This window comes from Lontra canadensis, unplaced genomic scaffold (genome assembly GCF_010015895.1).
Source record: "Lontra canadensis isolate GAN:19392208 unplaced genomic scaffold, GSC_riverotter_1.0 scaffold65, whole genome shotgun sequence".
NCBI lineage: Eukaryota > Metazoa > Chordata > Mammalia > Carnivora > Mustelidae > Lontra > Lontra canadensis.
The window spans coordinates 11,127,535-11,154,890 of NW_022631059.1; the positions used below are offsets into that span (position 1 = coordinate 11,127,535).

General features: G+C 44.8%; 1 protein-coding gene across 7 annotated transcripts in view; it reads right to left on the reverse strand.

The window, feature by feature from the left end:
- The window catches only part of SLC9A8 (solute carrier family 9 member A8), a 65,880-nt gene that overhangs the window by 20,767 nt on the left and 17,757 nt on the right, over positions 1-27,356 (reverse strand). For 3 of the 7 annotated variants that reach the window (XR_004385169.1, XM_032878997.1, XM_032878994.1), the window contains 6 exons: positions 22,711-22,769; positions 17,632-17,715; positions 11,973-12,074; positions 10,853-10,932; positions 5,583-5,726; positions 559-697 (listed from right to left, as the gene is read on the reverse strand). Coding sequence is in view for 6 of the 7 variants with exons in the window: in XM_032878997.1 (XP_032734888.1) it covers positions 559-697; positions 5,583-5,726; positions 10,853-10,932; positions 11,973-12,074; positions 17,632-17,715; positions 22,711-22,769 (608 nt within the window). In the remaining variant the exon portion in view is untranslated. The remainder of the gene's footprint in view (positions 1-558; positions 698-5,582; positions 5,727-10,852; positions 10,933-11,972; positions 12,075-17,631; positions 17,716-22,710; positions 22,770-27,356) is intronic. The other 4 variants (XM_032878998.1, XM_032878995.1, XM_032879000.1 and 1 more) reach the window with 3 other exon arrangements.

Sequence of the window (27,356 nt, forward strand, 5' to 3'; positions counted from 1 at the left end):
AACGGTCTGGTGCCTGTTCCTATTTTAAACATGATGAATTTTCTACAGCAGTGAAGGTGTCATTGGTCCTGAGAGCCTCTCTCCTCCTCTGGCTAGAAAAGTGTATGGGCCATTCAGCAGTGCAGTCAGCGTGAACACCCTGGACGGACTCACTTTGAAAGGCTCTTTTCTGGCCCTCCAGAGAAACACTTTCAGTGGGGTAAAGACTCTCGGTTTGGTAATTTCAAAGGAAGTTAATTTCCAGTTTTCTGACTGTGACAAGTGAGACAGGGGAACCTGAAAATCTCAAGTGAGAAGTTTCCCTAACGGTGGGACTGAGAGGCAATAGTGTACACGACCACGACACTCTGAAAAGGGACGTCCTAAATTGCACGTCACATCTCGAAGTCCTTGGGTTTCAATGCAAGTGCTCCTTAAGACAAAAGTACACAAAGGTCCTCCTTCCAACACTGCTTTAGACTGAAACGGGCCCCTTAAGGAAGACGGGGAGCTGGCTGGAGATGGAGATAATAATGAAAATCTACTCAGCCACACGTGTTCACCATATTAAAAGGATATTAATGCAGAGATTAAGCCGGTGAGAGTGCCGAGTGCTGCTGAGCCAAAGAACATTTTGAGGAAGTAGCCAAGGGCTTGTAAAAATGTTTGCCACCCACTGACATCTGACATATTTTTCCTTGTTAAACCTTCAGCTGTGCTAGGAAGTAAAAGAAAAACAAGAAAGAAGTTAAAATGTTATAGAGAAAGTTGTTAGAAATCAACTAAAACTCAACACTGACTCTTTTTTTTCTTTTTTGCTTATGCAGTCTTTCATTCCTTCCATCACTGGGTTAGGTCACTTACTTGTTCACCTACTTTGTGAACTAACACCTACTGTGTTAGCTTTCGCGGGGGGTGGGGGGGGGGGGTGGGGTTCAGAGAGCCTAGCAGAGTCCCTGTCCTGCTGGGGCTCCTTCTGTCTGGTAAGGAAGACAAACAAGGAGAGAACAAGTGACCACACTGGGGGGAGGGCAAAGGGCTGCAGAAACACAGGGTGTGCGTCTAACTCAGCCCGGGTGGTGGTCAAGGAAGGCTCCTCCTGATGTGTGGGCTGGATTCAGCTTTAGAAAAAGAAGAGTTAATGGGGGAGGAAATGAGGGCAAGTGCCCCAGGCAGAGGGAACAGCACGTGCAGAGGCAGGGAGCCCGAGAACGCACAGCACATTCTGGGAGCATCCAATTACGTAAATCAGCATGGCTAGAACCCAGGAACGGGACGGGGTGGGGGCACTGGTGGGGAGAACGGTGGCAAGAGAGAAGTACGACCAGCTGCCATGGTAGCCCTGGGAAAGGCAATGGACCAAGCTCGGAGTTGGTATTTCACCCCGTAGGCCCTAGGGAGCCATGGGGAGTGCTTCTAGTTGCGGGGGGAGGGGACAGCAGCAGGGATCCTGGGATAAAACCTGGAATTGAAGCATCGGCAGGAAATCTGAGCACGGAGCAACCTAAAGAAGAAATGTCACAGGGAAAGGGCCGAGAGAGTGGGTTAGGAGGCATCAGGAAGAACTGAAAGAACTTTCCTTCTAGGATAACAGAACAAAGTAAAATGTTAGAAGCCATTAAATTCAATTAATGGTTTTATCCCGAAAGGGAAAACCATTATACCATGATAATGGAGTTATCCTCATTAAAGATCCTCCTCCTAATGGATTCTACCTTCAGACCACCTCTCAGATCCAACCACTTCTCTCCCTCTCTCTCCTTACCATCCTCTGTCCCAGGCCTTATGCCTCATCGCTCTTTCTAAACATCCTTGTCTTCCTTCCACTCACTGGCCTGCATGATCCTTTTCAAATGCACAATCTGATCGGGTCACTGGCCTGCCCAAACCTATCGACAGTTTCCTACTGCTTTTCAGGAGGAAGCCCGGTCTGAGCAGCACTGGACCCCTGTGTCTGCCAGACCTCATGACCCCATCTCCTCCTCACTCAGGAAGGGTCCCACTGTCATGGGACCATGGTCATCTTTCACTGCTCCCTGGTCCCAGCTCATTTCCCAATCTGTTCCTCGGAACCTAGGGTCAGTGTCACTTCCTCAGGGACACCTGCCCTGACGCCTTCACATATTCTGGGCTCTCCTGGAACCTGACTTCTTCACAGAAAGTGCCAACTCATGAGTCATTCATGAGTTGCCTGTGTCCATCTTGTTCACTGCTACATGTCCAGGGCCTAAGGCAGAGCCTAGTATACAAAGGCACTCAGTAAACAAAACAAAGAATTATCAATAGAAATATCTGGTTTCATTAATCAGCGTTTCATGAATTGGTATAATTTTAAGGCAGGATAATCTCTGATTAAAGGGTAGTTTGGTCAAATAACCTCAGGAAGTTTTCTGTGATGATTCACAGCACAGTGTAACATATAACATAATAAAGGTTCTGAAAAGTCCTGCAAAAAAAGAAATCTAACTTTTTTCACATAAAGTTTTCCAAACTCACCTGAACACACCATCTCCTCCAACCCCTTCTTTCCCAGTTGACCACAGGTTAACACCCTACCTTGGGGACTGCTGAGAGCCAACATGGGTTCTCACTGGGCAAGTGTTTTTGAAGGCTAAGCTCACCCACAGTTCCCAAATGGACCTGCAGGCTACCACCACACAGTGTCCAGCCGCCACCCCTTAAAGCTGGTCCACTGGCTGGGGCCACTGTTTTCATGCAGAGGCCCCATGGAAGTGACTTGCTGGTAAGGTCACATCAAGGGTGGACAGCAGACCCAGGACAGAGGCCAATGGTTTCTGAACTCAGGATAATTGAAAGTAGAATTTGGACTCTTTCTGGCCTGGCAAATTTCTACCTTTTTTATTTCTCTCACTTAAAAGAACATGAGACAAAGCTGCTTCAGGATCCATTTCATGAGCCTACTTTGCAGCTGGAGAGCACAAAAAGGTTTCCTCTATAGCAGTTATTGTAAGAATAAATCATCATACTAACAAATCAAAGCTAAAACTAATTTAATTAAAGTTAATGAAGAAACAAAAGATAGCTTTTTTGGCACTTATGAAAATGAACACATCAAAAAAGGGGTATAATTTATTCACACATTCAGTTGCAAAGATAAGTGTGTCAGGTCGCTTCGAGAGCGATCATTTATGAAGTAGACTCTCAAACAAGATGTGAGTCTATCTAATAACCAAGGAAAGGTGACAACAGCCCCCTCCTGTCCTGCTCCCCAGCCCCCCAAAACAGGCACGCCTACCACGCCCATTGTCTTTCCAGCCTGAAAATGCCTACAGGCTCATGAGACAGCTTGGCTGAGAAGCCTCACTCCTACCCCTCAGAGCAGCTGTCTCCCTCTCGTACTCCAGGCACTGCACTCACTCCTCTGGGAGCATCCTTCTCCCACCCTGGACTGACCTTGTCAAGTCCAGCTGTCTCTGAGCGACGTCTGACACATGGAGGGCCCTCACCAGATGCTGAGGGTGGACAGCCAGCCTTTAGCATCCCGCCGCCCCCGCCCAGCCTGCAGAACGCACACATATGCATGCGGCCCACGGCTCCAGTTTTGGGAACTGTCATCACACGCGACCTTGGCCTTCAAGAGCACTTTTCCAGGAAGAAACTGTGGCTGCTTACAGTGACTCCATCATTTCTCACTTTCAAAAGAAAATAGCTCCTCCTCCTTAACCTTCTTGTGGCAAAGAGTCCAGGAGAAGCTCAGAAAAGGTCCTACTTCTGACAGATTTTTAAAAACAAAACACATTAGAGAAAAAGCAGTTGAGTTGAGCTCCTAATGTATAAAAATAACTCATGATGCCATCGCCAATTTGAACAAAATTCTTTATCGTGAATGTTCAGTATGTGCAGCCACCAGGACACGAGACAAAAGTCAAAACCCGAAAGTGAAAAGGCTTTCGGAGTAGATCTTAAATATTACTGCGATAATTGCCTAATAAAGCTACAGAAATCTTTGCCAAGAGAAACGTGAAAAAGCCAATAGTGGGGAACTTGCTAAACAGATCCCAGGGAGTTCACAGAATGAACTACTCTGTAACCAGGAAAATAAGGTTATGGAAGATTATTTTTCCACTCTGCTCAATGGAAGAGTTACAATACAGTATACAGGGCATACGTCCCACTACATAAAACACAGGCAGACTTCCAAAATGTTAACTGTAATTATCTCTGGTTAGTAATAATGCATGTACTCTAATTTTCTAAATTTTGTATGAAGAATATATGTATTACTTTTAGAATAATAAAAATGTTTTAAAGTTTTTTTTATTTTAAGGTCTGCTAATTAAGGTTGCAATTAAGCAACATTTGGTAAAGTTCTTCTTGCAAGAATAGGACAAAACTAGGACAAACACAGGAAATGGTAACTGGGGGACAGGCATAGAAGAGGAAAGGATCTAACATTAACTGATGTCTGCTGCTTCTCACACAGGATAGTATTTATTCAATCCTCAAACCCAGTCCTAGGCTGGGGCATTATCACCCTTGCTTTACTGCTGAGAAGCATGTGGCTCAGAGAGGTAAAGGAGCTGACCCAGGGCCACATAGCTGTGAGTGGCATCAACCTGATTCTAAAACCTGAGTTCCTCCCACTATAAAACATCATTTTATTCTAACGTAAAGAACCTGAATGTAGTCTATAATAAAGCTTTTAAGAAAATGCCAACATCCACAGAGTGGCTATGCTTGACCAGGAATCTGCCAACAAAGGAAACAGGTTTTTCTTTAGCAGAACACAGACTGGCTCCTAAGGTTCTCTTAGCTGATCTGTGAAATGCTGTCCAGAGCTCTTTCCTCCAACTGCTTTGACTGCCAGTGTCTTCTCTGGTTTTGCTAAAACTGTCTGGGTCTCCTGCCCATACATGCTAATGAACACTACAAAAGACAGAGTTCAAGGAAACAATCCTGCATCAGAGAGACGCATGTGAGATGACCTTAGAGTCATTTCTTTTTCTCAGTGGCTTCTTGACATTTTAGGATTCATCTATCATTTCTCAGATCCTATCAACAAGGGCAGTGATACTGATGAACAGATGAAAAAGAGATTTACAGTGTCCCAAGCAGCTTTCATGCAAGCATCTCGAGCTGGGACGTGTGTGAGCATCGCTGGCTCATTCTCCACCGGGGAAAGGAAGGTGCTGGGCGACAGCCCCTCAGTGGGAGAGCAGGGCCTCTGCCTACCGTTTCTGTCTGCACCGAAGCTGTCCACACCCCCATCCCTCAACTGGCTGCTCCCTCCTATGCTGGAACTAATAAAGCACCTCAGTTCTTGGGTATCACCCCAGAGCAACTGAATCAGATGCTGGGAGGGCGGGGCCTGGGACTGCTCTGGTTAATAAGCACCCCTGGGACCTGGACAAGAAGCTGCCCTTGAAACCACTGCGGAAAGGTCCTAAAGGGCGGGCTTGCCTCTGCTCAGCCTGGGCCTTGACAGCACCACTGGGGTGCGTGAGGGCTTGTCGGGACAGAAGACGGAGAAGCGCGTGACCCGGCCACCCAGAGGACAAGCAGCTGTTCGTGCAGCTGCCTGGGAACAGCTGTCTCTCTGACACCAGGACCTTCAGCGGCGGCCTTGAAGAAAGGACACTCACTTGGTCAGGACAATGGAGACTGCGTCGTTGAGGATACTCTCTCCAAAAACCAGCATGTTGAGCACTGGGTCCACGTGAAGCGCATTGAAAATGGCAATAGTGGCCACCGGGTCGACGGCAGAAATCAGGGAGCCAAACGCAAAGCTGCACAGAGGAGAAAAGGAAGGGGTCACTCAGCGACGCTGTGGGGCCCACACAGTAAAAGAGCAAAGCCAGAGCCCATATGTGGTCTGACACGTTCGTACACACCGGAGCCGCGGTAACTGGAGGAGCCGGTGTCTCTTCTCCCGCCCCACAGGCAGTTGTTAGAATAGCCTGGTTTCCCACCCTGAGTCCCCGGGCTTTATCTGACCAATGACGGATGGCAGACTTGTGCTGAAAATACATTAGACATCCCCAGCCTTGTCAGAGCAGCCAGAACCATGATGGCTCATGGGGCCTCCCCCACAGGGCCCATGAACTCCTGGGTGTGACCCCGGCCTCTCCCCTGGCCACCAGAGTGCCACCTGTGACTGGCCGTAGGCTCCACTTAGATTTGCAACATCTCAGAGAGTACCAAGAGTCAGCAGCATCTCTGGGGTGCTTCAAGGGGATGGCAGACACCCATGCCAGCGCCACCCCCCACCAGGCCAGCAGCTCCCCCCTAACAGTGCCCAGGAAGGTGTCACTCTCTCCAAGAAAGAGCTATTAATTGCCCGAAATGTTTCAGGCACTGAGGCCAATAATGACCACGTCCCGGGCACGGTGTGGGCACTTTACGCACAGAAACTTGTTAATCCACACAGCCCCCATGTGTGGTGCCACTATTACTGCCCCAGCTACGTAAAAGGAAACAGGGGGACATGGAGGTTAAGGAACTTGTTTAAGGTCAGACGGCTAAGAAGTGGCAGAGCCAGGGTCCAAACACAGGCCATCCGGCTCAGAGTCCGTGCTCCTGACTGCTACGCTGGACATAGCAACATGCAGACACCAAGGGCGGTTCAGAAAATGGCAAACATTACGTGGAAGATCAGAGTGACCTGGCGGGGGCAGTGACCCTGCTGGGCCACTGAGACTGGATGGTCAGAAAAGGCCCCTGAAGAGATGACTCTTACTGAAACAAGCATCTACATGATAAAGAGTAGATGGCCAAGCCAGCATCTGGGGACAGAGACAGCGGTGAGTTGCCTCTGAGGTGGGAGCGAGCTTGCTGGCCTGAGAAACAGACACGTGAGTGTGGGAGCAGCCCGCGAGGGTGAGGGCAGGACATGTCGGAGGCCGGCAAGCAAGGGAGGGCCTCATGGGCCACCTCAGGAGCCTGGATGATTTTTTCTCTCAACTTGTCTTTTTACCCCTAAGAGTTCTCGAGAGCCTTCCAATCCTGTCAAATGACACGCCTGGCACTGCTTTCCTTCTAGCTCAGCAGACAGACGAGGTCTGCCCCCTTCTACAACATGAGACAAAACAGGGGCCTCCAACGGGCAGACCTGGGTAAAGATGGAAGCCAGAGCCCAGCCACCTCTGTTTCATGCCCTCGCCATGGGCGCAGTCTGGGAGGGAAGCGGGAGCTACTCACCCGGGACAGGGGTGGGCTCTGTCCACGGTACCATCCGCAGCAGCCCCGCACAATCACGTGAGTCGGGGCTCAGGGAGAGCGGGGCTACTGGGAGGAGATGCCTGGCTACCTTGCCAGCTACAGTGTGCCCTCTGAGTCAATGATCTGGCATTCCGGTCTCCAAGGCAAGCTCCCTGTGTCTGACTAAGGCGAACCCACGCAAGCTAACTGGCTCACCTCAAGGACAGCGTCTGGATCTCAAGCTGAGGAGGAGACCCCGAAAGACAGTCTCAGTTCAGAGCTCAGTTCCACACCTGCCCTGTCCTCACAGGCCGTCACAGGTCACCTGCCTCTCACCTCACTGGGAGTGCCCAGGGAGTGGGCACTACATGTTAGTCACGCATACTTTCTTGGGATCTGTACTGAGCATGGCCCAGAGGTATTTGGGGGAGGCAGGAAGGAGGGCAGAAGAGGAAGGCGGCGAGGGAAAGAAGGAAAGGTGACACTGCCAAAGGATTGCCAACCTGGGGGGTGGCGGGGGCTGCTGGCCGGCAGCGGGCCTTGAGGCCCTCCTGCTGCACCCTGACCTAGAGCTTGTCTTCTTGTCTTTAATTCCCACGCTCTCACACCAGGGCAAAACATCAGGGGCCTCAAGGAAAAAGAATGTCTAAAAAGCATTTTCTGAATGTCCAAAAAGAAAGAGGTGGGGGTGGGGAAACAGGGAGCCCCTGGTGGCTTGTGTGTGGGGTGCTGACCTTGTGTGGCTCCAACCCCGAGGACAGGGCAGCGGAGCAGACAGTCACGGTTCTCTCTGCCCAGCATCCACACCCCTGGTTTGGGGAATAGCACCCCCATTTCCCTTTGGGGAGCCACACCTCCCCTCCTCTCCCCCCCCACAGAGTTGCACAGGGCTCTAGGAGTGGGCAGGGGACCCAAGTTTGGTCAAAGAGGGCCATCAGCAGGCATTTTACCAGGTCATCGGGAGTTAGGTTGGCCCTTTTGGCCGGGAGAGCTAACGTGAGGGTGACTTGAGCCTGAGCCATCAGTGCTGCCACATGGGGCAAGCGGTGGCCAAGGACGAGGCCAGTTGAGAAGTGTGTGCAGAGATGCGGCGAGAGGAGAGATTCCTGGACAGCGTGGGCCCTGGGGGCCGTCATGCTGGAAGCCATCATTCTGGAACACTTCAGTTCTCAGCCAACACCCTTCTCCCTGTCCCCCAAACTACTTGTGTTGGGTTTCATTTGTGCCAGAAAAGGCCTGACGGATGTTCTTTGTCGCGATCCCTGTAGCAACCTGAACTGAAACCAGAGCAGGAACTAGAAGGAGACACACTGATGAATGGACAGAGGGAGGGACGAACGGAAAGATCCATGTTAAAGCAAAACGTACAGTGACAATGATGTACTATGTGTTGGCTAATGAATTCAAACTAAAAAAGAAAGCAAATACACTTGAATAGTAATCGAAGAGATGTGGTGGTCATTTGGGATCCACTGTACGTGCTTGGTCTTTTCTGTATGTTTATATTTTTCCTAAGAAGCTGGGGGGAAATGCTTTGCATAATCGCAGAACACATTTAGCTTGGGCTGGGGATCCAGGGTGGGGCAGAGCCTTCCTGGCGGTGAGCACGGAAAGTCTTAAGTATGAACAACCCGACTTATCAAGAGCTCCGTCTCAGGAGTCCTGTCATCGTGTGATCAGCTGCTCCCCCTTCCATTTTCATGGCTGGTTCTTTATAAGGCCAGAGGCTAGAAGGTCAAGTTGAAAATGTGTTTCCTTGATTTACTCTATCATCTCATAAGACAGCAACATCACCAAGCGAAAGACCGGCGTGGGGATGTAACTCCGCTGAGTCCACCAGTGACCTCGCTCTCCAGAAGAACCATGGCTATGATAAAATCTTATGCGCAACCAAGTTATTTTTACGTTTTCTGTTGTGCAGAGGTCTGTGGGTCTTACATTTGACCGACCTGGCATTTTGAAAAACTAACTTGTCACCATTTAAAATCTAGAAAATTCATGATTAAAATCTAGAAACCTGGCCTCTTGTGGGGGGAAAAATGTTTTTTTAAGATTTTATTTGTTCATTTGAGAGAGAGAGAGAGAGAGCACAGGCGGGGGCAAAAGAGAAGAAGGAGAAGCAGGCGCCCCGCTGAGCAGGGAGCCCGATGCGGGCCTCAATCCCAGGACCTGGAGATCCTCACCTGAGCTGAAGGCAGACGCTTAATCTTAACTGAGTCACTCAGGTGCCCCCTAATTTTTTTTTTTTTTTTAAATATTTAGTACTTCTGGGCCCATATTCCCACATGGTGATTAATGGGTAGAGCTGAGAAGTCGCCTTCAGACAAGGTGCACTCTTCCACTGTGGTCATCCAAAGGCGCACACAGGCACGCCCCCCGGTTAAGTGCCTGGCCAGGCCCTGTGGCTGCGTGTGTGTGCGACGGCTGCCTCATTTCCCCCAGAGTGCTCCCCATGTGGGGGACAGTTGTTTTCTAACAAGAAAGAAGTGTCTGCACACACAGAGAGAAACCCTACCTGGTTCTTACTCTCTGCTTGTCGAAGGGACAATTCTTTTACTCCTCTCTCCCTCAACGTCCCGATAAACACTGGTTTGATTCAATGCCACAAGAATTTATCAAGCATTGTCTATATCTCTAGCCAGTTGCCCCAGAAAAGGTTGAAGGAGTGAATGCCCTGACATCTTCCTTTACAGGAAGGGGCATGGGGTGTTTCTTTTCACTTGCAAAACACCTACAAAATGTGGGCCTCAGTTCTGCTTTATTTCCAGCTCCTTATGGAATAGGAATGTGATTTTCGCTACTTGTTTATATGTCAGGACTATCTTACAATAAAAACTCCAAAATGTGTGTTCCTGGTGGAAAGATGGGATTGGGTTGGCTGGTAGCAGAGGCACATTTCCCATGAAAGGGGCTTCAAGATTCTAGCCCCCAAGTTGCTGAAGGCTGAAAGCTGTGGCTGGTCTGATGGGAGAGATGGGGCTGAGAGTCGGCTTTGCTTTCCAGCCCCCAGGCAAGCCACAGAAGCAACCACCGATGGTCCAGAAACATGGACCAAGGCTGTACACGCGCTGGACTTCTCAGAGAGGGGACACCAGGCCTCACTCTGCCTGTGTGCTTTTTAAGCACTAGATCTGGTACTATCCAGGAGACAGCGGCCTGGGTTGCTTCTTGCTAAGTCAGTTAGGAAATTCCTGGGCTGGGCTCTGAGATGGCCGCTCTGAGTGCTCACTGGGGCAGCGTCAGACTGAGCAAGATGTCCACGGTAGAGCCCTTGGCCCTGCCTGCTTCCCCCACCCTACCCCACGCCTGGCTTCGTGGGACTCCCACAGGGAAGACTGTACACCTCGCCCCCCACTCCACCCCTAATCTATCCAGAGGACAACTTTTCTTCGTGGCCACTGAGAAGACTCAGAAATTAGCCGAAGATGATTCTGGGTAATGAAAGATGCACTGTGTGGTTAACAAACCAGAGTTATTTTCTCCAAAGCTTAAATTAAATCAGTTATTTTAATCAGCAATGCTCTGACTAGAGATCTTCAAAATTCCACAATATAGTTTTGATTCATTTCTGAGCTACAAGTGAATTCAGCAGAAATCATCAGCAAAACAAAGAGAGAGACAGAATAGAGAAATACCACACCCGGGAATCAATGTGGAGAGAACTGTCCCCAGTCTGAAAAGCAGTCATACGGGTGTGACAGTATGAAAGATTTACCTGTCTGTCATGTTGAGTTTAGAGATTACATCAGCCTGTAAAATAAAACACACAAATACACAGACACAAAAAAAAAACCCCTGGAGAACAGCCAAGAAGATTAAAATGTCCATTAGTGCTGTATTAGAAACTAATAAGGACATTAATCTTCAGTCCCCAAACCACTTGAAAAACAAAGAAAACTCCTAAGTTTTAGTTTAAGCATGCATTCAATCACTATACAACAGAAGTATGGAACAGAATGCTACATCTTTCAGGCCAAATTAGGTCTGGTCTTCTTAAGTTCATTCCCATTTGATGCTAGAAGCTGTGCAATGAAGAAGGGTGCACGACAGACATATTTAACCTGGCGCCTCTGAGGCGGCAGTGCAGGTGACGCTCATCTGCCATCGGCTTTGACCGCTCGCTGCCCACAGAAGCAGACACATCTGACACACACACGAGGAGCCCGCCAGTCACCCAGAGGCCTGAATCTCAAACCTAGTTTACGGAACTGGGGCAGGCAAACTTTCTGCAAGTGCCCATAAAGGAAAAGAACTATGACATGCATAGACATGCAGAATGCAAAACTAGAGATATTACCTTTCTGGGTAGATTAAAAGTAATGTGAACTCAAAGTACAGAACACTGGGAACTGGTTTAGCAATGGTGGAAAATCCAGAGTATGTAATTCTATGGCTGGGCAGCTTAGAATTGAGTGAACATATTCAGAATTTTGATTTTTAAAAATTCAAATTTTCACTAAGAAACAGTGCTTAATTCTGATTCAGTCTACTTGATAACATAACCAATACTGTTATAATCTGAAGACCTCGGTGGTATATATTCTGCTTTATTTTTAGTATTCTGTCTTAAGAAATTATTGGCTTGCAAATAAGATCCAAAACTTTTGGCATTATGGAGAAAATTCACTCAATTCCAGACACCAACGCTCTTTGAGGACACTTAGAAACAATTTCAGCATGCCTTTACTGTGCCTCATATGAGTTTGGATTTCCTTCCAGGACAGCATTTACCTTGAATGTGAAACCCAGGCCCCTCAAAGTGTCCCTACGCCACCTCCCTGCACTAGCTCTAAGAATGTGAGATTCTCAGAATTTTTCAAAGATGTTTCTCTTACCTGACCCAGAAAATAAATTCCTCCACCTACTACAAAAGCGGAAATTGCTGTACCGAAAACAGCAAACAGGGTGATGGAGCCAATATTTTGAAAGAAGTTACCCTGTTGGAAAGAGCAGAAATAAGAGAACTGCTTAGGGTAGCTGGTCCAGTTGGTGAAGGCATGCACACCCCACCTGGCCCTCTGTATACACTTGATTCTCTGCAAAAGACCACCCACCTGGTTTGTGCTGTCTTCACTTTGACCCCCCCCCACTTCTGCTCGGAACGCAGCTAAAACCCAACCAAAGCCTGGATGGTTGGACCCCTGTGAAGGCCTCTAACCTCCCCTTTGCTCTCTGGGTTCTAGTCGCACCGGTAGCTTTTGGTTCTTCGAACACAGCATGCTCCCTGGGCTTTGACCATTCTTTCTTCTTCCTTGTTTGGTGAACCTGAATCATCCTAAGATCTTAGGGCGGTCTGGCTCTTCCTGAGGGAAACCTGCTCTCATCCCTTACCCAGGTCAGATCCTATTCTATGCTCCGAGTGCACAATAACCCTCTCCTGGTAGCGAGTGACAGGGCCGAAATCTTACGTTCATTTATAGAACTGTTTGATGTCTGTCTTTCCCACTAAACTATATGCTCAGCAGGGGATGGGGGACAGATTCATGATGACGGGGACGGACACACACACACACACACACACAATGACCCCGTCTGCTTTTATATAACAGTTGCTGGCATAATGCCCATCAGATGGGAGATGCCCAATGAATAGGTACTAAAGGAATTAATCGTGTTTCATGTCTGATCAAAGTCCAAAGCTTACATAATTATAATTTTTTATTTAATTAAAAAAAGAACATAATCTCCTTTAAAGACTTTAAGCAATCTCTATACCTAATGTGGGGCTCGAACTCTCAACCCCGACATCAAGAGTCACATGCTGCACTGACCGAGCCAGCAGGTACCCCAAAAAAGGTGCATTATTATAAAGAATGTCAAGATAATAGGTTATATGATCAGAAAATTCAGTTTGCTGTACAGGACTTCCAAATAATTTTATTTTACTCTAGGGACGCCTATGTGGCTCAACCGGTTAAGCATCTGCCTTCGGCTCAGGTCATGATTCCAGGGTCCTAGGATTGAGTCCCACGTTGAGCTTCCTGTACAGCAGGGAGCCTACTTCTCCCTCTCCCACTGCCCTCTCCCTGCTCATTCTTTCTCTCTAATAAATAAATAAAATCTTAAAAAAAATAATTTTATTTTACTCTATTAGTATCTTCATCAAATATGACAGATGAAATATAATTCTACCTATACTTTACAGCATTTAAGAGAAAATATTTGAGTCCTAGTACTATGGTAATATCTTTCAAGTTTCCATAAAATTTTTTAAAAAGCTATTTATTAGACTCCTGTGGGCTCTACTTAGGAACAATACCAAGGACCCCTGACACTTGACTGTGGGCATAGACAAGGAATTCCATCCTTCTGCTTAACTATCAAACCACAGACAAGAGGAAGTGCTATTTTATTCTACACGTATTTTTTATTTTTAAGATTTTATTTGTTTTTTTGACAGAGAGAAAGATCACAAGTAGGCAGAGAGGCAGGCAGAGAGAGAGGGGGAAGCAGGCTCCCTGCTCAGCAGAGAGCCCGATGCGGGGTATACATATTTTTTAAAGTTTATTTATTTTTAGTAATCTCTATACCCAACACAGGGCTCAAACTCATGAACCTGAGAACAAGAGTCGCATGCTCTACTGACAGCCAGATATCCCTGGAACTGATATCTTATCTTATTAAAGATTTATTTATTTATTTGAGAGAGAGAGAGGGAGGTTATGCACAAGCAGGGGGAGGGGCAGAGGGAGAGGGAGAGAGACTTAAACAGACTCTGCACTAAGCATGAAGCCAGACATGGGGCTCGAACTCATGACCCCAAGATCATGACCGAAGCCAAAACCAAGAGTCAGATGCTCTTCCCACTGAGCTGGTCAGAAGCCACAGGAAGTGCTATTTTTTATTTTTTTTAAGATTATTTATTTGACAGAGAGAGTGAGAGAGATAGTGAGAGAGGCAACCACAAGCAGGGAGAGTGGGAGAGGAACAAGCAGGCTTCCTGCTTCTTGGGCAGACCAACACAGGGCTTGATCCCAGAACTCTGGGATCATGACTTGAGCCGAAGTCAGACGCTTAATGACTGAGACACCCAGGCGCCCCAGAAAGTGCTATTTTAAAAAAAGTGTGTCCTCAGCTCAACACTGGCGGCCCCAACAAGCCCATCTCCTTTAGGAGGCTACTTTGCTTCATTCATACAATCTGATTTGGCCTCCCATAATCTGACATTCAATTACTTTGGTATATCAATCTTCCACACACAAAGAACTTCAAAATAACACAGGACAAACACAATGACTTGGTTTTTTCTAAACTAAAGGCTTTCATCTCTGAGCTTTTCTTTGTAAGGAGCTGATTTATTTTGTTGTTAAAAACAGATTAAATTAAGTCTTGATCTGTTTATAGGAATCTAATGCTGATATAATTTATGGAGTTGGTTAATATTAATCCGAATGGGGCGCCTGGGTAGCTCGGTGGGTTAAAGCCTCTGCCTTCGGCTCAGGTCATGATCCCAGGGTCCTGGGATCGAGCCCCGCATCGGGCTCTCTGCTCAAGCAGGGAGCCTGCTTCCCCCACTCTCTTTCTGCCTGCCTCCCTGCCTATTTGTGATCTCTGTCTGTCAAATAAATAAATAAAATATAAAAAAAAATTAATCCGAATGTTGAAAATTTACCCCAATTCAAGTAACCACATTCAAGAACTTCCCTTTGTTACATAAAGCAAATTTATCTGTTCCTCTTTGACATAATTAATGGACTACTCTTTATATTATATTAATAATTTCAAAGAACCAACAGTTGCCTAGCTAATGCATATTAACTGGTGGTAATGTTAATGAAATTTTTATTCCAAGTCCAAATTTATATCAGCAAATACAGCAATATTAAAGACATTCAAGTTGACTTCCTATCTCCTTTAGGGAGGATAAGAAGTGGGCAGAAGTCTCTGCATTCGCATTTCTAACTCACATTAGTCCCTTTCACATAAATTGTCCCATTTTCTGCTGGAAAGCCATCCTTAAACATACGTTTTTCTAAGAAACTATTATTTTCCTCAAATTTTGGAACAAGTTTCTCTCTTCCCTCCAAAAAACTAGAAAATAAAATTTTTATATGCTCTAATGCAATAACCAAAGTGTCATTTTTTAAAAAAGATTTATTTGACGGAGAGAGACAGAGTGAGAGAGGGAACACAAGCAGGGGGAGTGGGAGAGGGAGAAGCAGGCTTCCTGTTGAGCAGTGAGCCTGATGCGGGGCTCGATCTCAGGACCCTGGGATCATGACCTGAGTCGAAGGCAGATGCTTAATGACTGAGCCACCCAGGTGCCCCCAAAGTGTCATATTTTTAAGTAAAAACCAAATCAATCTCCTCAGCATTGTTCTAAAATATTTCCTCAATCTGCTTATAATTTAATATTTGTTTATAAAATGAAAGAGCTAGACATTGACTTTTAATTCCTTCTTGCTTGTTTCTTTTTAAATTATCTGAGGTCAGAAACCGTAAGAGACTAGTAATCTCACAAAACAAACTGAGGGTTGCTGGGGGAGGAGGGGTTTGGAGAGGGTGGTTGGGTTATGGACATTGGGGAGGGTATGTCATATGGTGAGTGCTGTGAAATGTGTAAGCCTGACGATTCATAGACCTGTACCCTGGGGCAAATAACATATTATATATTAATAAAAATAATAAAAAATTATCTGAGGTCAGTAATAATTTATAAGATCTGGGATTTTTTTTATATTAAACTTCCTTTTCACTTTTTCTTTGAATAGAGCCACAATAAAATAACAGCTTAAAAAAAAATCTGGACCGAACATTTTAGAATATTTATGCTTTAGTATCCAGGTGGAAAATTAAAGATTTCACTAGTATGTTTTAACCAAAACTCTCATGACAAATTTAACTCTCAAGTTTAACGAGCTATTAAAAACAACACTGCGTGCTGGGCACTGGATGTTGGGCAGAGAGCCAGATGGGGCGCCTGGGTGGCTCAGTGGGTTAAGCCTCTGCCTTCAGCTCAGGTCATGGTCTCAGGGTCCTAGGATCGAGCCCCAAATCGGGCTCTCTGCTCAGCAGGGAGCCTGCTTCCCCCTCTCCCTCTGCCTGCCTCTCTGCCTACTTGTGATCTCTCTCTCTCTGTCAAATAAATAAATAAAAATCTTAAAAACAACAACAACAACACTGGTCACATTAATAATAGATCATGTTAGTAACAGAAGCACCACCAGTTATTTACTGTGGTGGGTGATGCTTTACAAACATCCTTTCATCTACTGCAAACCTTCAAACAACCAACCAATTTCCAGGTTTTTTGGTTTTGTTTTAAATCTTGACTTTACCCAAAAGACACCTGTAGGGGGCAGCACAGGATTAGACCTACATCTCTGAAAGTCCAGGCTCTTTCCTCTCTCTGAGGCTAAGCCAAACTTAGCTTACTGATCACATTCACAAAATAACTGATTATTACTAATATTTTAAGTTGAATCACCTTTTTATTTTATTTTTTAAAGGTTATTTATTTGAGAAAGAGACAGACACACAGCAGAAGCCCGGGGAGAAGCAGAGGGAGAGGGAGAAGGGGACCCCCCGCTGAGCTGGGAGGCTGCTATGGGGCTCAATCCCAGGACCTAGAGATCATGACCTGAGCTAACATTCAACCATCTGAGCCACCCAGGTGCTCCACCTTTTTATTTGAAAACTTAAATACACTTAAAGAAAACTCACAGACAAGAAAAAGACATCCCCAACCCCCTTGCCCCCAACACACACACATATATATACAAACTGGCTTTAAAGTTAGAAGCTCCTGCCCAGGCAGAAAGGGTTCCACTGGAAACTGGAGGACAGAGACCAGACACGCTGGCGCAAAGCAGGGAAATGGGCAGGGGCTGCTGAGGCCGCTCTCCAGGCTGAGGAGCCACGAATAGGCCGGGTAACTGTGGGACTAGGTAATGGGCCAGAAGGACCTGGATGACTGGGGAGCAAGGATGAGGCTCCACTCTGGTAAGCAGAAGCTGGGCCAGGGAGAGGGCAGGAAGAAAGGGAGACCGGGGGTGAGGGGCTATCAGCTGGGAGCGGAGGCCCAGGGCAAGACACTGAGAGGGGACGCACTGAAGGAGGGAGAAGCCTAAGGAAGGAGAGAGGCCCGACATAGTGAGCTGAGATAATCGAAAGGCCTGAGGCACATGTCTCTGCTGTTCCGGGACGGTCTGTGCTCCTACGTATGTCAGTCTGTGTCCCACCAGAGCAATCAATGGATCGTCTGTCCGTACACCGCTTAAAATCACTGTGGCCATCACTTGCTAGGCAAGGTAACCCTCTACGGAAAACACCAGTTAAGAAGCCACACCGCCTGCGACCATGACAGCAGCCCACGGACCAGATACGTCTGTTCCTCTCCCTAAGTCAGGCGGTGCAGTCCAGCTTCTACCATGCACCCTGGGGTGTGGGTGCAGATCCTGCACTGCGAGGTCAACACCCAAGCTTCTCGGAGGCCGCCTTACTAACACGGGCAGCCAGCTAGACCAAAAGCACCGATGCAGGCCAGAGTCTTACCTTATGTAACGAATATCCTGACTCAAATATAATAGGAGGAAGCAAGAGGAGGAAAAACATATTTGGACGAAACATTTCTTCTTCCTGTAAATATAAAATGGGTATTTTTCAGAAGGATGGAATCTATGTAGTTAAGAAATAAATCCACCAGTGAAGAGCCAAAGTAATTGTCCTCTTAAGCCCAGTGGAAACACCCAATATTTAAAAGATTACCTGATTATAAAACCAAACAGAAGAAGAAACCAAAAAACACAATAAAACCTGCATTAAAAAATGTAGGACAAGTGATTTGAAAAGGTGACCAGCATATGAACTGCTTCCAAACACAGTATATGCTCTCATTCTTGTTTTTTTTTAGTATTTTTATAGAAAGGGAGGGGGGAGGGGTAAAGGGAGAGGGAGAAAGAGAATCTTAAGCAGGCTCCACACCCAGCACAGAGCCCAACGTGGGCCTTAATCTCAGGATCCGAGATGAAATCAAGAGTTGGACGACTAACCGACTAAGCGCCAGGGGCCCCTGATTTTCATTCTTTACTAAGGAAAGAAAGTTAATTTTAATACAGAAGACATTTCAATTAAAACAGAACACTTCCAAAAATAAGTCCACAAACTGAAATTCTCCGGGAAAACGGTAACAGTAAGCCCTAAAAAAATCCACTTGGAGGAAGAGTAGACGCTATCCATGTTTAAAACAGCCCTGCCTTTTCTCTGCCTGTCAGACAACTGTGCCATTTTCCTAAATCTGGGACTATGATGAAACAGTCTCCATCTGATGCCCTTGTGACTTGGGACATGGTACCAAGCAGGCCCCTTGCCATGCTTTCAGATTCAAGTATTAAGTACCATTAGGAAAGGTATTTCTAGAATATAGCCGTCTTTGGAGGAGTAACATAATAATTTCATTTTCTATATAGTATCTCTAATTGCTGGTGTATTGGAGGGAAAATTCATATTGGTCCTCAAGTTCAAAATGACACATGTAATACAAAACCTACTTCACAGTGCAAAATTCGGCCCTTTCTCCTATGAAAGTTTTCATGTCTTGTCTGTCACGTCTTATCTGCCTTGACTAATCAAAAGAATGGCTAAGTGTATTCTCATAAATGTACAGCTGTTACCATAAAGACTAAAATAACATTCGAAGGCTCAAAATAGAAAGCAAATGACTTCTGAAAATGCCTTAAGTCTTAAAATAACTGCCCGTGCAACAAGCTCATGACTCAGACCGGGACCATGTGAAAAGCAATGGGCCGATCTCTGTTTTGTGGGGCAACTTATTCTCATGACCTGTCTAGTAGGGGTGCTGTATAGACTCTTTTGGAGTTTCAGAAACTAACCCCCAGCCCCGCCCCAAGGAAGAAGAGAACCTCCCTGCAGAGGGTTGCCCGGTGTCCTCCAGGCTTAATTCACGTCCACCTGGAACCCCAGGTGTGACCTTCTTTGAAAATAGAGTCTTTGCAGATGTAATTAAGGGAAGAATCCAGATGAGATCATACTAAGTTAGGGTGGGCCCTAACCCAATGACAGTGTCCTTACAAGAGACAGGAAAGGACATACACAGAGGAGGAGGACATGTAAGGACAGAGAGGAGAAAGGGGTTACATTGCCCCAGCCAAGCAATGCTTGGGACCACCAGAAGCAGTAAAGGCCAATGATGGATTCTCCTCAAATCCCCTGGACTTGCTCCCCAGAGGAAACACATGCCTGCCAACACCTTGATATCAGATTTCTGGCCTCTAGAACTATGGAAGAATAATTAATCTCTATGGTCTTAAGCCCCCCAGTTTGGGTAATTTGCTGCAGCAGCCACAGGAAATGCATGTCCCACCTTCTAGCAAGTACCTAGAGTTACAGAAAGATCCTAGGTTCTTTTCGGCAACATCATCCCCAAAACGGTATTAGATGATTTTAGATGTTACTTGAGCAGTGTATGTCACATGCCACTGACCTCCCAGGTTGAGAAAGTCAGCCCCTTTTGATTCAAAGACACTGCAGGTTGGTGTTAGGACATGGAAAGCCTCTCTCCAAATGTGCTTGATCTCGTTTTTCAACAGAACAAGCCTGACCTCAGAGGCTTCAGGAGGCCTCTGTACTACTCTGTTTTTATCATATTATTTATAAAAACAGTATTGGTTTCCTACAGTATTATAACCCATTATTATAATGTCTCCTTTAAAATAAATATCTACAGTAAACCAGGGTTAACAGCAGCATTGTCTACAATAGCCAAAGGGTAGAAACACCCCTATGGTCCATTAACAGATGAGGGGATAAACAAAGTGCCGTATATACCTACAAAAGAGTATTATTCAGCCACAAAAAGGAAGGAAATTCGGATACATGCTACAATATGAATGAAATTAAAAACATCACGCTGAGTAAAATAAACCAGACACAAAAGGACAAATGTTGTATGATTCTACTTACATAAAGTGGAATCATAAAATAGGTAAATTCATAAAGACAGAAAGTAGAATAGGGGGTGACTAAAAAAATAGAAAATACTGGAAAAAAAACCCAAAAAACAGAAAGTAGAACAGACTGTGGGGAGGGGGACTGGGAAGTTGTTTACTAGGTAGTTTCTATCTGGGATGATAAAACAGTTCTGGAAATAATGTGATGACTGTACAACATTGTGCATATATTTAGCCACTGAAATGTACACCTAAAAATAGCTAAAACAATACATTTTATGTTATGTATGTTTTATAACAAAAGCCTTAAAAAAAAAAAACTGCAACAAAAAATATACATAAGGGCGCCTGGGTGGTTTAGTGGGTTAAAGCCTCTGCCTTTGGCTCAGGTCATGATCCCAGGGTCCTGGGATCAAGCCCTGCATCGGGCTCTCTGCTCAGCAGGGAACCTGCTTCCTCCTCTCTCTCTGCCTGCCTCTCTGCCTACTTGTGATCTCTGTCAAATACATAAATAAAATCTTTAAAATAAATAAATAAATAAATAAATAAATAAATAAACAAACAAACAAACATTAAAAAACGAAGTTGCTTCAAGAAGTAAATAAGTAAGTATTTGATAATACAGGCAGAAGGCAAGCCCAGCAGGACAGTCTGGCAGCAGAACCGCACAGACAGAACACCAGACTCCTTGATTTTCTGATCTCTCCTTGCTTCCCCCAGCACTGGGTTTCCACACAGGTGTCCTGCTTCCTGGTTCGGCTTTCCACAGACAACCTGTTCCTCTGGGAAGCCTGGCCCAACTATCCGGGCCTAGACACCTCCCCCTTCTCTGAGCTTGAGCCCAGATGGCCTGGAGAGCTCTCTGGCCGCTTAATTACATTCACTGCCCAGCTCTGCTTCACTGGCCTGTACCATTAAATATACTACTATTATTTAACTTGGAAAGTAACGTCCACTGAAAAATAAATTCAACAAAACTGAAGCACACAAAACTCAACATGGAGGACAACCTCCCCTCTCCTCCCCCTGACCCCACTGCTCAGAACAGGGGTCACCAACTCAGGCTCCCCAGGCCACACAGCGTTTTCCCAGAGGAGAAGCTGCTGGATCTCTGCAGGGCGACATCGGGGCCTGATGTTCAGAGAGTTTCTGCTTCTTTAAGGGAAGCTAGAAGTTCAGGTTTTTATGTGACATCTCCAGCATTTATATAGATTGATAATACTTTAAAATAAACCCAGTTTTAATTGTTTAAAATCAGTTCCAATTTTGAGCAATTAATTTTAAGTCAAACCAGATGTGTTAGCAGGCTGGCTCTACACATCAGGCTGTAGGCAGGAGCAGAGAAAGGGTGACAGCCTGTGTCCCCTGTCCTCCAACTAGCCTTGACTGTGAGGGTGGTGAAATTCAACCAGTTGTAGTAGGGCACAGAGATCATTCACAGTGTGTGCCGGTGGGGCCCGTCCAGGCCCTTCCCCAGCCGAGGGGAACTCTATCATAGGAGGAGCTCAACGCGTATTTTGCATTTCCACTCAATACATACAATATTTCCTGAATACTAATTATAACAGTTCAAATTGTGTTGTAGGTCAGACTACGTGGCTTGTTTTGCAAGTTTTACACTCTATAGTTTCATAGGTAAATTAATCCTAGCACCTAGGAGCTGAATCAAAACAAGTGGGGTTTGAATGTGCTAAATTTTAGTGACAAAATATTCTTTAATATTTTGAGATGAACCTTATTGTCCCCCACACAATCAATTTTGTTACACACTTTTTAAAATCTCTGTATTTGATATGGATGGACAAATTTAAGTTGAAATTCGAGTTTCAATTAGTCCTTATGCCACAAGATGACGCTCATGTGTGGACTACTGTGTGAACACGAGGGTACGAACGCCCACACGCTGAGGTCAGCATGGTACGGTGCAGAGAATACAGCACAGGGCCAGCGCACCTGGCCCTAAGGCTCAACTCGGCCACTTTCTAGCTCGGTGATGTCGGACACGTCTCAAGCTCTCTGTGGTCACTTTCTTCATCTGTAAAAACAGTGATGTGGGGCGCCTGGGTGGCTCAGTGGGAAGCCTGTTTTCCCCTTCTCTCTCTGCCTGCCTCTCTGCCTACTTGTGATCTCTCTCTCTCTCAAATAAATAAATAAAATCTTTAAATAAGAATAAAAAATTAAAAAAAAAACAGTGATGATAGCATGTGGTCAGTCTACATCACGTGGTACCTCACGTGGCTGTCATGAGGACATGAGCTACGCTGTAGAAAGCATTCTGTAAGCTCCACGGTGCCGGACAAACCCGTTTTATCCTCAGCTGTCATCAAGAACCACTGACTGATGTTTAATGCTAATTAGAGACTTCCCCCCAGACAGCAGCAGGTTATTCTAAGATTATACATATGCAAATAAATAACAAAAACACGACGCCCAGTGCTCCCCGGTTAACTTGAAGCAGTGTGAGACTTATGCTTTTTCAAAAAAGTCAGATGGAAAGCTCTCAACCCTAAACCAGCAGAATGTTAAAAAATTAATGGGACAATATAAACTTCACTCATAGTCAAGTAATGGTAAGCCGTCATAACTAACCATCAGTGCTCTAAAATGAAGAACAATCAATAAAAATTTAAGTTATGTTCAAAAATCAATAGTTGGGCAAACATACCTTCCAATTTGCCAATTTTTTGAACTCTATAATTTTTATAACTGCTCCCATGAGAATACCTAGAAGAGAAAATATAAAGTTAACATAATCTGAGATATGAGGAAGATTACTGTTTATTATTCCAGAGAAACTAATATGTCTTTATATAGCTTCTATGGATTTCTACAAGTTTTATGTCTGAAAACCTAAGAATGGAAATCAGTGTGAAGTTCTGAGTCGCATCTCAGGCAAACACACTATAATGAAGTTCAACAACAGTGGGGGTGGGGTGGGGCGGGGGAACAAAAGCTTGACAAAACAAGACCCCAGGATAGTCTGCTGGGCACAGAAGACTTAAGACCTGTCAGTTTTGCTACATCCACCCATCGTCAGTGCGAGAAGACAGAAAGCTCAGGTGCTAAGTTTGCCCCATACTGCATCATCCCACTGTTTTCAAAAAAAAAGAATCCAAGATCACTTTCTCGGATTCAGATGGCAGCTCTATGTGGAGTATTCAGTTAGAGATAAGACCTCAATGCTAAAAATAACTTAAAGTAAAAATTCTGTGAAATTCCTGGAACAAAACAGACCATCTAAGTTCAGGCATGTTTCCTTAAGGCTGACAGGCTCATTACTCTCTCGTAAAGAACCTACCCAAAATAATTCTCAAAGAAGCATCATGGAGACAGTTTATGATGGCTCTGTTATTCCCAAGATAAATGATTTTTAACCCGGTTGACTCATCAGGATCACCATGGGAGCTTTTTATAAAATAAAGACACCGGAGCAGCCCTCCAAACCTAGGGAATCACAATCTCTGGTAGGGGGTGATACAAAGCAAGCCTATAGACCAGGGTCCTAGATGCTTAAAGACAAAGACTTCCGTCCCCCCTACAGAGGAAGGAGCTTCTCTCCTTATCAACAAAAGATAGCCAGAAAGCCTATGAAACACACTTTACTGGCTGGTGCGAGGACACAATACTAGAAGTAGAACGGGGAAGTTTATCAGGAAAAGTGCTCGAACACTCACTGCTGTGGGGGAGGGGGTTTCAGGTGAAGAGAGCGGGTAAGTTTAACTTTATAAAGCTCTATGCCATTTGAATTGTTACATATTAGTAAAACAATTATAAAATTAATTTGAAAAAGAGACCAAGACAAAATAGATCTGGGCTGTAAAGGGCGTCAATGAACCTACTTTTGGAACAGAAGTTGTCTATTGCCAGGTGGCATGAAAGCACTGATTGTAAACTCTTCAGACAGGGCTCCCCAGTTGCTTCCTTTTTCTTATAGTTTCAAATGGTGTATACATTTTAAGGACTTTTTAATACAATATTTTTTATTTTTTTTATTTTTTAAGATTTATTTATTTATCTGACAGACATAGGTCACAAGTAGGCAGAAAGGCAGGCAGAGAGAGAGGTGGGGAAGCAGGCTCCCCACCGAGTGGAGAGCCCGATGCGGGGCTCTATTCCAGCACCCTGAGATCATACCTGAGCCAAAGGCAGAGGCTTAACCCACTGAGCCACCCAGTGGGGCACCCAGGCGCCCCAATACAATTTTTTATTAACCAAATAGTTCATGAATGCTTTGCAAAATGTCATAAATAAGGCAAAAATCCCTTTTGATGAGCTCCCACTCCCACCTTAGCTCTTTCTCTTCTTGCCCCCAGATGACCAACTGTCTTGAAGTTTGGGAAATATTTTACCAGATCATTCTCTATCCTCTTACATGTTCATATTTAACCACACAGTCCTGAGTGTGTGTATTTATATAAAATTTACAGTACTGTAATCCATCATTCTACTACTTGCTATTTTGCTATTTTGTTAAAATGTTGGAAGACGCACTCAGGGATTACTACATATAGATCTACCTCATTCCTTTGAACAGCTCCGCAGCACAGCCTAAAAATGCCACACATTGAACAGATAATTCTCCAAAGAAGATATACAAATGGCCAACAAGCACATGCAAAGATGCTTAACATCATTAGGGGAATGCAAATCAAAACCACAATGAGAGAGCGCGTCACACCCCCACGGAGGGCTAAAATAAAAAGACAGGAAAGCAAGTGCTGGCCAGGGTACAGAGAAACAGGAGCTCTCATTCATACTCTGCTGGTGGGAAGGTAAAATGGTGCAGTCGCTGCAAGAAAACAGTTTGGCAGTTCCTGAAAAAGTAAAAGAGTTACCACAGGATCCAGCAACTCCACCCAAGGGCACAGAAAACAAGTGCTCGTAACAGAAATTCGTACACGGTTGTTCATTAGCAGCCTTGTTCACAGTGGTCCAAAGGTGGGAGCAATGCAAATGTTCATCGACTGATGAATGGAGAAACAATGTATATTCATTCACACGATGGAATATTATCTGGCAATTAAAACGGGACACTGACCTACGCTACAGCGTGGATAAATCTTGAAAATGTGCTAAGTGAATGGAGCCAGGAAAAAGGACATACATTTTGTGGTCCATTTGTACGAAACATGCAGAAAGGGCAAGTCTATAGAGAGAAAAATGGTTGTCCTGGACTGGGGAGGAGGGGTTTGGGGGTGATTCCCCTAAAGGGAAAGGGTGATGAAAATTTTCTAAAATCGATTGTTATGATAGTTGTACAACTCTGTGAGTGTACTAAAACCCACTGAACAGTACATTTAAAATGGATAACTTGTATCATGTGTGAATTATATCTCAATACATCTGTTATTTTTTAAAAAAGGCCTCAGATTTTTTATACAAAATGTCTGGAATAGGCAGGTCTAAAGAGAGGGGAAGTAGGTGGTGGTTGCCAAGGGAGGGGGGAAGGAGGGAAATGGGGAGTGACTGCTAACAGGTAGAGGGTTTCTTTTTGCAGTGATGAAAATGTTCTGTGATTGGATAATGGTGGTGCCGCACAGTCCTGTGAATATACTGAAAAGCACTGAATTGTACACGGTATGTGAATTATACTTTAATTTTTTAAAAAGCCACGATTTTTTTTAACCATTTGCAAATAATAGCTGTCTCCAACCGCTTGCTGTTAACAGCGGTCGTGCAATGAACATGCTGGTTCACGCCTTTTTGTGCAAGAGTGTTTCCCGAGGGTACATCCGGAGAGAGTGAATGGCATGAACACTTTTCTCTCTTGAGAATGCTGCCAAACTGTCCTCCCAAGTGGCTGTACCGATTTATACCGCTGCCCCAGAGCACTCCCACATCCTCACCAACCTGCATGATCATCAGACTAACGTTTCTGCCCCACATGATGGGCAACCAGTTGTACTTTGTTTCGCTTTGCATTTGCAGTTCATCTGCATTCAGTAACCATTGAACCTCTTTTCATGGTTTCAGATTTCATTTTTAAAGCTAGCCTTTTCCTGCTCTACTAAAACCTCAACTTTCTCTTTCCCTTGTAAATGTATAATACCATGGTTAATGCTTTTGTAATTACAGATGAAGCAGCTGCATTTGAAAATCATTCATAATTAACTATTATTATATCTATTGACCATAATCATAATTATTCTATTCCCTAAGCTTGTTTCTACATTATTATTTATGAGGCACTAGAAAGCTCTGTAAACTATGATGTGATGTTATTATCACTACTGTTACCTTACTTGAACAACCCTTTCTAGATGTCCTAGGACTAAACTATGGTGCAGTGTGAGACTGGAAACTACTGCTTTCCTTTCTGAGACTAAGGTTCCAATTTAGGTCAAATCAATCTACTCTACAGAAGGAATTCACACCACACAACTAGCCAGCAGATGGAAATAATGACCTAGATACAATTTTGTACATTCTTACCAATAAAAAGAATATAAGCATGTACTCTCGAGTTATAAATTTTTATCTATTAAAAAACAGTACTACTGTATTAATATATTTGAAAATGTACACACAACATAGAGATTGTAAAAGAGTAAGATTAAAAATAAATAAATAGAAAAAATTCTTAAAAAAAAAAATAGAAACTCAAGTTCTCACATTTTCTTCTGCCCCCAGTGGATCTTGGTGCACATACCTCATTATGGACACCACCAGCAATTAATAATTATTTGTTGAGCCCCTTCTCCTGGGATTTGTCACTTTAAATTATTTCTAATCCTCAAGAGAATGCTTCAGGTAGAAAGGCTCAGAGAGCTGAAGTGGCCTGTCTGATGGCTCAGGGCCAGCAAGGGACACTGGACATCTGACCACTTCAAGATGCTAAGACAGAGGGAGACTGCACTGGCCCACCCCATCCGTATAGCTATTAGAGCCGGAGAACCCTCATCTCTGTCCCAGGGTGCATGGCTGCTCTATCACCATCACTGTGCAATGTTCCTGATAATTAATATTACAGGAAAAATGCTTAAGATGTCTTAAGGATGATAATCAGGTTGTCCAACAGTATGTAGAACACGATCTTAATTCCCTTAAAAAACACATACATATGTACATATATATATTTATTTGCCGCATGTTAAACACACACACACACACACACACACGCACGCACACATACCCCCTTATGTCCAGGCACTGTGCTGATGTATAAAATACACATTATTTTAGTTCATTCTCACAACTACCCTGCAAGGCAGTAAACCATAATAGAGATGATAATATTAATAGCAGCAGCTAACAGTTAACGATTAACTTAGCAGGTAGGCATTATACTGAGTGACTTCTGTTATTACCCTG